Source organism: Mizuhopecten yessoensis, unplaced genomic scaffold (assembly GCF_002113885.1).
Source record: "Mizuhopecten yessoensis strain PY_sf001 unplaced genomic scaffold, ASM211388v2 scaffold11135, whole genome shotgun sequence".
NCBI classification, from domain to species: Eukaryota; Metazoa; Mollusca; class Bivalvia; order Pectinida; family Pectinidae; genus Mizuhopecten; species Mizuhopecten yessoensis.
Genome location: NW_018408897.1, coordinates 16,457 through 27,774, shown reverse-complemented (window position 1 = coordinate 27,774; position 11,318 = coordinate 16,457). Strand labels below are relative to the sequence as shown.

Genomic DNA, 11,318 nt, shown 5'->3' with positions numbered 1-11,318 from the left:
AAGCAACTTCTGAAGAAGAATCAAAAAGCATAGAATCTTATAATAATATTTTGCTGGTAGTTTCAACAAATGGAGCCAACAAAGTTTGCGAGGGAAATATTTTTAGTGCAATATAATATTTAATGAGAATATTTTGCTATGACTGCTTAAATATTCAGGTGAGCGATACAGGCCCTCTTGGGCCTCTTGTTCCTACTCAGACTAAAACTTGTTGGTGATATTAGAAATGTACTTTCAGTTTGAAAAGTTCTCTGGCAAAAACAAATTTAGTTAAATTTAGATACAGTAAATCTTACCTTATCACTGATGTGTTTATTGTATGGCACATATCAAAAGTTGATGGTAACTGTAATTGACATCGTCTATATCTTTCTGAAGGAATATGCTGCCAATGACCTTGAGAGGAATATGCTGAATGACTATGTGGAGAGTTTTACCTCTGGGTCTATCCCCTCACATAAGAGTGGGTCCAGACACTGGATACAAAACACAGGCCCTATTGTAGAAACGTGAGTATACTCGTACATATATAGGTAAAGATGATACAATGATTAATGAATGTGTTGAAGAAGATCTTCATATCAATAAAACCATTGTAAATAACATAAACGAGATTACTTTTTTCTATTTTTTTAAATTAAAAAAAAAGGGTTTTAGATATTTTGGATAAATAGTTACATTAATATAAAAACTAAATACATATTTAATCAACACATTCTAATTTCACTTCAGTTTTTTCAATTCTGATTGTATTCACAGATATATTGGCTTCATTGAGTCATACAGAGACCCATTTGGAATGAGGGGAGAGTTTGAGGGTAGGTATAGTAGAAACATGATATTCCTCAACCAGATTTTGTGGTGTGTCACATTGTACAGGTAGATCTTGTGATATGTCACATTGTACAGGTAGATCTTGTGATATGTCATACTGTACAGGTAGATCTTGTGATATGTCATATTGTACAGGTATGTATTGTGATATGTTACAGTACAGGTAGATCTTGTGATATGTCATATTGTACAGGTAGATCTTGTGATATGTCACAGTACAGGTAGATCTTTTGATATGTCATATTGTACAAGTAGATCTTTTGTTAATTATCACATAGACAGGTACATGTTGTGTATATCAGGGACATAACTATATATATTCCTTATCAGGTTTTGTGGCAGTGGTTAACAAAGAGATGAGCACTAAGTTCACCCAGCTCGTCGCCAGTGCTGAAGAGTTTCTACCTCTGTTGCCATGGCCGGCAGCATTTGAGAAGGACAAGTTCCTACGACCTGACTTTACCTCACTTGATGTGCTGACATTTGGAGGGTCTGGTATACCGGCAGGGATCAATATTCCTAATTGTTAGTCTGACTTCCATTATCATAATGTGACCAATATCTCACAGAAATCTGGTTGATTATTGCCTGTAATGATAGATAGGAATTTGATATACCATTTTCTTTTTCTTTTTCTTTTTTTGTATTATTAATTGTGCATAAATTTTAATGTACAGCAATTACACTTATCAAATATGCTAGGGGATTTTAAATGTTTCGGTTATTTACACAGTGTAGGTTGTATGAGGAAATTTTGCATGTGTCGGTCATTTACAGAAAACTTTACCAAACAAAATATTAAATATAAGTTTCACTCTGCAAGGCCGCTAATGATTTGTATTATATATTTCTGTTTGTGCCATGTTGTCGATAGATGATGACATCCGCCAGTCGGAGGGATTTAAGAACGTGTCGCTGGGAAATGTCATCGTATCAGCCTACAAGGACACCAAGGACAAAGTCAACTTTCTGGCAGAGGATGACAAGGTCAGTTAGGGTCAAAGGTTGATATACTCCTCCGATCGATGGTTGTGTACAATAGTGTGTTATTGAATTAGATTGATTTTTTTGGTTTCAATATGCTTTCTGTTTCTCATAAAAAATATGTAATGGTTTGGTCATTCCTATGGTAAAGTATTCCACTCTCCATGTCTGCAGTAACTTGACAATAAGTTGTCTATTTGCAGGAATTATTTGTTAATCTAAAGACAACGACATTTGAAGTCCAAGTTGGTCTACATGAACTGCTGGGCCATGGCAGTGGAAAGATGTTTGTCAAGGTAGATGTTTAAATTTACGTCACATTGACAAGGTAGACATTTAAATTTACGACACATTGTCGAGGTAGACGTGTAAGTTTATGATACATTGTCGAATAAGGTGTTTTAAGTTTATAAATCAGTGCAAGGTAGGTGTGTCAGGTTTGCAATGCATTGTCGAGGTAGGTACTGAAATTACATAGCATTTTGCTTCTAGTTCTTGGAATTAAAATAATTCACATTATACACATTTTGATAGGTAATTGACAGTTATCATACCATATATATTAAAGAAGATGAGAGCAGTGTAACTATAACACTTTAAAAAGTGTTTTTTCACAGTAAATAACTGCTGGTATTGTTCTAAGAGTGTATAGATAGAAAAACTAAATAAAATTCTCTACTAGACATTTAACTTTTAAATTGTCATGTTTTTTACACAGGACAAAGAAGGAAACCTCAACTTTGATGTTGCCTCTGTGACTTACCCAGAAACAGACAAAAAGGTACGCTATACTAGAGACAAAAAGGTACGCTATACTAGAGACAAAAAGGTACACTATACTAGAGACAAAAAGGTACGCTATACTAGAGACAAAAAGGTACGCTATACTAGAGACAAAAAGGTACGCTATACTAGAGACAAAAAGGTACACTATACTAGAGACAAAAAGGTACACTATACTAGAGACAAAAAGGTACGCTATACTAGAGACAAAAAGGTACGCTATACTAGAGACAAAAAGGTACACTATACTAGAGACAAAAAGGTACACTATACTAGAGACAAAAAGGTACGCTATACTAGAGACAAAAAGGTACGCTATACTAGAGACAAAAAGGTACACTATACTAGAGACAAAAAGGTACACTATACTAGAGACAAAAAGGTACGCTATACTAGAGACAAAAAGGTACGCTATACTAGAGACAAAAAGGTACACTATACTAGAGACAAAAAGGTACACTATACTAGAGACAAAAAGGTACGCTATACTAGAGACAAAAAGGTACGCTATACTAGAGACAAAAAGGTACACTATACTAGAGACAAAAAGGTACACTATACTAGAGACAAAAAGGTACGCTATACTAGAGACAAAAAGGTACGCTATACTAGAGACAAAAAGGTACACTATACTAGAGACAAAAAAGGTACACTATACTATAGCTACTTCATACTGTTAAGATTTTATATCCGATATTATTTAGCTATTACCATTGATTGTATTGATAATGCTTTGATAGTATATATAATGTGTTCTTTGAAAATAGACATCATCTGAAGTAAATACAGAATCTACTGAACAATTGATAAAATAATACCCATTGTCTGCTGTAAATACAAAATCTACTGAACAATTAATAGAATAATACCCATTGTCTGCTGTAAATACAGAATCTACTGAACAATTAATAAATACTACCCATTGTCTGCTGTAAATACAGAATCTATTGAACAATTAATAAAATACTACCCATTGTCTACTGTAAATACAGAATCTACTGAACAATTAATAAAATAATACCCATTGTCTGCTGTAAATACAGAATTTACAGCAAACAATTAATTAAGTAATACCCATTGTTTGCTGTAAATACAGAATCTACTTATTACTATATCCATAATATTTTAATATTTTTTTTTATGATTTTATGATATTAGAAAAATGTAATTTCATTTATGGTGTTAATGTCTTACTGCTTAATGCTTTTATCTGTTTTTTATACAACAAGCAATTAATATCAGTGATGCTTCAAAAGCAGCTGGGATCCAAATATTTAAATATTCACTTTGTAAATTTGTATATGGACAAAAACCAGCTCATCTTCAAACTCCAAGGGTTCCACTTATAGTACACTTGTTACCTGTTCTACACCCTTGGACTATGCCACTTATAGTACACTTGTTACCTGTTCAGCACTCTTGGACTATTCCACTTGTAGTACACTTGTTACCTGTTCTACACCCTTTGACTATTCCACTTATAGTACACTTGTTACCTGTTCTACACTCTTGGACTATTCCACTTATAGTACACTTGTTATCTGTTCTACACCCTTGGACTATTCCACTTATAGTACACTTGTTACCTGTTCTGCCCCCTTGGACTATTCCACTTATAGTACACTTGTTACCTGTTCTACACCCTTGGAATAGGTCATTGTAAAACTTGAAGGCACACAAGGTAAGCTATTTGATTGGTTTCAGGTAAGATAAACTGACAAATCACTAGGCTGATATCACACACTACAACATTTAGGAGCTACCCCCAACTTTAAATCCATTCAATTTTACAATTATGCTGCTGTGAGATTCTTTTGATGTACATCCTAGATCCTACTAGACTACCTGTGTTGATGGCAAGGTGACACACACAGGGCAGGGCGTGCAGGAAAGATATGTGTATCTAGAGTGGATTCATTGGATTTCAAAGCTGAAACCTACTGGAATTCATCGGTATTTATTCTCTTTAAAACAGACCAATTGAAATGTGTTAGATTTGTCTGATATATCATTTGTTACAGATAGAGAAATGGTATGAACACAACGAGACCTGGGATAGCAAGTTCACCTCCTTTGCATCAAGTTACGAGGAATGTCGTGCTGAATGTGTAGGGATCTACCTCTGTCTCTCTGCCAAGGTCCTTAGGTATGTTATAGCAATGTTATATGTGAGTGTGTAGGGATCTACCTCTGTCTCTCTGTCAAGGTCCTTAGGTATGTTATAACAATGTTATATGTGAGTGTGGAGGGATCTACCTCTGTCTCTCTGTCAAGGTCCTTAGGTATGTTATAACAATGTTATATGTGAGTGTGGAGGGATCTACCTCTGTCTCTCTGTCAAGGTCCTTAGGTATGTTATAACAATGTTATATGTGAGTGTGGAGGGATCTACCTCTGTCTCTCTGTCAAGGTCCTTAGGTATGTTATAACAATGTTATATGTGAGTGTGGAGGGATCTACCTCTGTCTCTCTGTCAAGGTCCTTAGGTATGTTATAACAATGTTATATGTGAGTGTGGAGGGATCTACCTCTGTCTCTCTGTCAAGGTCCTTAGGTATGTTATAACAATGTTATATGTGAGTGTGGAGGGATCTACCTCTGTCTCTCTGTCAAGGTCCTTAGGTATGTTATAACAATGTTATATGTGAGTGTGGAGGGATCTACCTCTGTCTCTCTGTCAAGGTCCTTAGGTATGTTATAACAATGTTATATGTGAGTGTGGAGGGATCTACCTCTGTCTCTCTGTCAAGGTCCTTAGGTATGTTATAACAATGTTATATGTGAGTGTGGAGGGATCTACCTCTGTCTCTCTGTCAAGGTCCTTAGGTATGTTATAACAATGTTATATGTGAGTGTGGAGGGATCTACCTCTGTCTCTCTGTCAAGGTCCTTAGGTATGTTATAACAATGTTATATGTGAGTGTGGAGGGATCTACCTCTGTCTCTCTGTCAAGGTCCTTAGGTATGTTATAACAATGTTATATGTGAATGTGGAGGGATCTACCTCTGTCTCTCTGTCCTACACAGCATTATATTTATCACTTAATTAATTCACAGACTTTCCATACCAAGCAAACAGAAACGTGATATGATGAGAGTAATTCTATATATGTGGAGTTTATTGGAATGTAGTTTGTGGGTAACTTACAAAAACCTAAACATTTTGTTTTCTGTCAGAATATTTGGCCATACTGATGATGCTGCAGATGACATTATCTACATCAACTGGCTGAACATGGCTCGAGCGGGACTGTTGGGCCTCGAGTTCTACTCTCCAGAAACAGGTGCCTGGAGACAGGTAATTAGTTAGCTATCATGCATGCTGTATATATATGGAGCATGTCATTCTAATGTGAATGTTAGATTTATTACTAGCTCCCGTGGCCTAAAGGGCCAAGTGAGCTTCTGCTGTTGTGCAACATATGTTGTCCGTTTGGATTCACAAAGATACATAATTAAGGTGTTGAGTATTCTAGGTGAGCTATCAAGGCCACTGGGCTTTTTGTTTGAATGAGTCAGGGAGATGCTTCAGGGACTGTATTTACCAATTATCAGCAAGAACGGTTTAGGTAAGTCATTCAAGTTGGATGTTGTAAAACATATGTAAGTAGATTTTGTCAGCAATACATCTGCAACTCCCCTCTCTTTATTTGGTTAAAGAGAATGTCTAACAGGAGTCACAAATGTTTCCTTATTCCCAGGGTTGTTGTGATTGAGGGATCATACGTATAGTCTTGTTCCAAGGGTTGTTGTGATAGAGAGGTCATAAGTATGGTCTTGTCCCCAGGGTTGTTGTGATAGAAGGGTCGAAAGTATGGTCTTGTTCCCAGGGTTGTTCTGATGTAGGGGTCAAAAGTAGGGTCTTGTCCCTAGGGTTGTTGTGATAGAGGGGTCATACATATGGTCTTGCTCCAAGGGTTGTTGTGATAGAGGGATCATAAGTATGGTCTTGTCCCCAGGGTTGTTGTGATGGAAGGGTCAAAAGTATGGTCTTGTTCCCAGGGTTGTTGTGATAGAAGGGTCAAAAGTATGGTCTTGTTCCCATGGTTGTTGTGATAGAGGGGTCATAAGTATGGTCTTGTTCCAAGAGTTGTTGTGATAGAGGGGTCATACATATGGTCTTGTTCCTAGGGTTGTTGTGATAGAGGGCAGCGGTCATAAGTATGGTCTTGTTCCTAGGGTTGTTGTGATAGAGGGCAGCGGTCATAAGTATGGTCTTGTTCCTCGGGTTGTTGTAATAGAGGGGTCATAAGTATGGTCTTGTTCTCAGGATTGTTGTGATAGAGGGGTCATATGTTTTGTCTTGTTCCCAGGGTTGTTGTGATTGAGGGATCATTCGTATAGTCTTGTTCCAAGGGTTGTTGGGATAGAGGGCAGCGGTCATAAGTTTGGTCTTGTTCCCAGGGTTGTTGTAATAGAGGGGTCATAAGTATGGTCTTGTCCCTAGGGTTGTTGTAATAGAGGGGTCTAAGTATGGTCTTGTCCCCAGGGGTGTTGTGATAGAAGGGTCAAAAGTATGGTCTTGGTCCCAGAGTTGTTGTGATAGAGGGGTCATAAGTTTGGTCTTGTTCCCAGGGTTGTTGTAATAGAGGGGTCATAAGTATGGTCTTGTCCCAGGGTTGTTGTAATAGAGGGGTCATAAGTAGGGTCTGGTCCCAGGGTTGTTGTGATAGAAGGGCCAAAAGTATGGTCTTGTTCCCATGGTTGTTGTGATGGAGGGGTCATAAGTATGGTCTTGTCCCAGGGTTGTGGTGATAGAGGGGTCATAAGTAGGGTCTTGTCCCAGGGTTGTTGTAATAGAGGGGTCTAAGTATGGTCTTGTCCCCAGGGTTGTTGTAATAGAGGGGTCATAAGTAGGGGCTTGTTCCTAGGGTTGTTGTGATAGAGGGCCGCGGTCATAAGCAAGGTCTTCTTCCTAGGGTTGTTGTAATAGAGGGGTCATAAGTAGGGGCTTGTTCCTAGGGTTGTTGTGATAGAGGGGTCATCAGTATGGTCTTGTTCCCAGGGTTGTTGTGATAGAAGGGTCAAAAGTATGGTCTTGTTCCCAGAGTTGTTGTGATAGAGGGGTCATATATATGGTCTTGTTCCCATGGTTGTTGTGATAGAGGGCAGCGGTCATAAGTATGGTCTTGTTCCTAGGGTTGTTGTGATAGAGGGGTCATAAGTATGGTCTTGTTCCCAGTGTTGTTGTAATAGAGGGGTCATAAGTAGGGTCTTGTCCCAGGGTTGTTGTGATAGAGGGGTCATAAGTTTGGTCTTGTTCCCAGGGTTGTTGTGATAGAGGGGTCATAATTATGGTCTTGTCCCCAGGGTTGTTGTGATAGAGGGGTCATCAGTATGGTCTTGTTCCCAGGGTTGTTGTGATAGAGGGGGCATAAGTTTGGTCTTGTTCCCAGGGTTGTTGTAATAGAGGGGTCATAAGTATGGTCTTGTTCCCAGGGTTGTTGTAATAGAGGGGTCATAAGTAGGGTCTTGTTCCCAGGGTTGTTGTGATAGAGGGGTCATAAGTTTGGTCTTGTTCCCAGGGTTGTTGTAATAGAGGGGTCATAAGTAGGGTCTTGTTCCCAGGGATGTTGTGATAGAGGGGTCATAAGTTTGGTCTTGTTCCCAGGGTTGTTGTAATAGAGGGGTCATAAGTAGGGTCTTGTCCCAGGGTGGTTGTGATAGAGGGGTCATAAGTATTGTCTTGTTCTCAGGATTGTTGTGATAGAGGGGTCATAAGTATGGTCTTGTTCCTAGGGTTGTTGTAATAGAGGGGTCTAAGTATGGTCTTGTCCCCAGGGTTGTTGTAATAGAGGGGTCATAAGTATGGTCTTGTTCCCAGGGTTGTTGTGATAGAGGGGTTATATGTTTTGTCTTGTTCCCAGGGTTGTTGTGATAGAGGGGGCATAAGTTTGGTCTTGTTCCCAGGGTTGTTGTAACAGAGGGGTCATAAGTAGGGTCTTGTCCCAGGGTGGTTGTGATAGAGGGGCCATAAGTATGGTCTTGTTCCCAGGGTTGTTGTGATAGAGGGGTCATATGTTTTGTCTTGTTCCCAGGGGTGTTGTGATAGAGGGGTCATAAGTATGGTCTTGTCCCCAGGGTTGTTGTGATAGAAGGGTCAAAAGTATGGTCTTGTTCCCATGGTTGTTGTGATAGAGGGGTCATAAGTATGGTCTTGTTGTCAGGATTGTTGTGATAGAGGGGTCATAAGTATGGTCTTGTCCCAGGGTTGTTGTAATAGAGGGGTCATAAGTATGGTCTTGTTCCCAGGGTTGTTGTAATAGATGGGGTCATAAGTAGGGTCTTGTCCCAGGGTGGTTGTGATAGAGGGGTCATAAGTATGGTCTTGTTCCCAGGGTTGTTGTAATAGATGGGGTCATAAGTAGGGTCTTGTCCCAGGGTGGTTGTGATAGAGGGGTCATAAGTATGGTCTTGTTCTCAGGATTGTTGTAATAGAGGGGTCATAAGTAGGGTCTTGTCCCAGAGTTGTTGTGATAGAGGGGTCATAAGTATGGTCTTGTTCTCAGGATTGTTGTAATAGAGGGGTCATAAGTATGGTCTTGTTGTCAGGATTGTTGTGATAGAGGGGTCATACATATGGTCTTGTCCCCATGGTTGTTGTGATAGAGGGGTCATAAGTATGGTCTTGTCCCCATGGTTGTTGTGATAGAGTGTGTCGACCCTAATCCATTAACATTTCCTTTGAACAACTTTCAGACCTGTATTCTGTATTGTAAATAATCAACATGCAAGCCCGGTGTGTGATCCTGGGGGTGTTGCTATATGACATTTATCCTGTATTGTAAGTCAACATGCAGGCTCGGTGTGTGATCCAGAGGGTGTAGCTATATGACATTTATCCTGTATTGTTAGTCAACATGCAGACCCGGTGTGTGATCCTGAGAGTGTTGCTATATGACATTTATCCTGTATTGTTAGTCAACATGCAGACCCGGTGTGTGATCCTGAGGGTGTTGCTATATGACCTTAATTCTGTATTTTAGGCCCACATGCAGGCCCGGTGTGTGATCCAGAGGGTGTTGCTATATGACCTTTATTCTGTATTTTAGGCTCACATGCAGGCCCGCTTTGTGATCCTGAGGGTGTTGCTGGAAGCTGGTAAGGGCCTGGTCAAGATCGACTACTTCACTAGTGACGATGGCAGTGAGGACATGGTGCTGAAGCTAGATCGCAGTAAGATCCCCTCCGTAGGCAAGCCAGCTATTGGTGACTTCCTCAGGAAACTACAGGTACTACTGAGGATTTGTCGATTTGGTTTAGAGGATCTGCTATCCTGTTTATATAGCAGATATTTTACTAATGTATATTACATTTTCAGTACTTTAGCCCAAACAATATGTTTTACAGTAAAACTTTGAAAATTCATAAGACTAAGGTCAAAGACGCTTTAGCTATAAAAATAGAACAGGAGATAAACTGTCGAAAATGCATTGTATTACCATTCCTGGACCACAAATGTTAATTTTTAAAGATATCTTATGAAACTTGCAGTAAATCAGCATCTCCCACATACAATTAATGTGCAGTGCACTATTGATATGTCACCGTGACCTTGAGCTCAAGGTCAAAGATCAAATAAGTGCAGTGCAAACTTTTCAGTTAATGTATCCTTAAGACTGTTGAGGTACTGTTACCTTCTGTATCAGATATACTTATTAACTTATAAGTGGATGCATATGATTTGTTTCACATGGCTTCTGATTTGCTGAGACCTCTCGGTTTATAGGTTCTGTTCTGCTAGTCTGATTTTGTTAAAACTTATTGGTAACTAATTTTTGTCAAATGGTATACATGTGTAACAATTATATCAAATATTTCTACAACCAAAATTATGACTTGTTTCTTTTTGACACATATGATCTATATAAGCTTGATCTGTCAGAGTTCTTGTTAGTTCTGATTTTTCTGATCTACACTTAATGACTATTAAGGCCTATGCAGCACAGTATATACTGTACAAAGTAGCTGTAGGTGCCCGGCTCTTTGTGTGAATATAACACTGACACTGTCCTGACATGAAAAGTTTCCCTTTATAATGTCTTGTTTACAGTCAGGAACTACTGATGTATGAATATTAGTATAACAAAACAGCAATAAATCAAACAGCTTTTGTTAAAAAATGCACTTTGTTAAAATGATATCAACAAAACAGTCTGTTTACATGACAAAATAAGTTGATAGTAAGGTAGCAGAGTACAGTAGAAATGGCTTGATCCTAAAAATAAAGGGCATGTCTCAGATAAACATTGGATAGCGTATTTATCCTGCACAACACACCTACATATATATATTTATAAACTACATTTTGAATTCATTTTTGTTTTAGATTTTTTTTTTTTATTTCAAAAATTGATTTCTCCAGATTTGGGACTTGTGAAAACCATGGTTACCACATCAAAAACCGCCAAAAAATGCAAAAAAACATGATTTTTAATCCAAATTTGACCCACGCATGTCATATTTTTTTCTTAAAACCTGTCTGAAATTGAATATCACATACTCGGTACCATACTCACGTTTTAGCATAGGTCATTCAACTGGATTTTTAGGTCACCTGAGACAAAGTCTCAAGTGACCTATTGCGATCGCCTTTTGTCCGTCGTCGTCCGTCGTGCGTCCGTAAACAATTTACATTTTCGACTTCTTCTCCAAAACCCCTGAACCAATTTCAATGAAATTTTGCAGGGACCTTCCATGGACAAAGGTCAACAAAA

General features: G+C 38.6%; 1 protein-coding gene across 1 annotated transcript in view; it reads left to right on the top strand.

Annotated features, from left to right (window-relative positions):
• LOC110466501 (dipeptidyl peptidase 3-like) overlaps nt 1-11,318 on the top strand; it is a 27,716-nt gene that overhangs the window by 12,403 nt on the left and 3,995 nt on the right. The window contains exons 9-17 of the mRNA XM_021523026.1: nt 379-509; nt 760-818; nt 1,165-1,359; nt 1,709-1,821; nt 2,022-2,114; nt 2,537-2,599; nt 4,623-4,747; nt 5,779-5,899; nt 9,654-9,833. Of these exons, the coding sequence (XP_021378701.1) occupies nt 379-509; nt 760-818; nt 1,165-1,359; nt 1,709-1,821; nt 2,022-2,114; nt 2,537-2,599; nt 4,623-4,747; nt 5,779-5,899; nt 9,654-9,833 (1,080 nt within the window). The remainder of the gene's footprint in view (nt 1-378; nt 510-759; nt 819-1,164; nt 1,360-1,708; nt 1,822-2,021; nt 2,115-2,536; nt 2,600-4,622; nt 4,748-5,778; nt 5,900-9,653; nt 9,834-11,318) is intronic.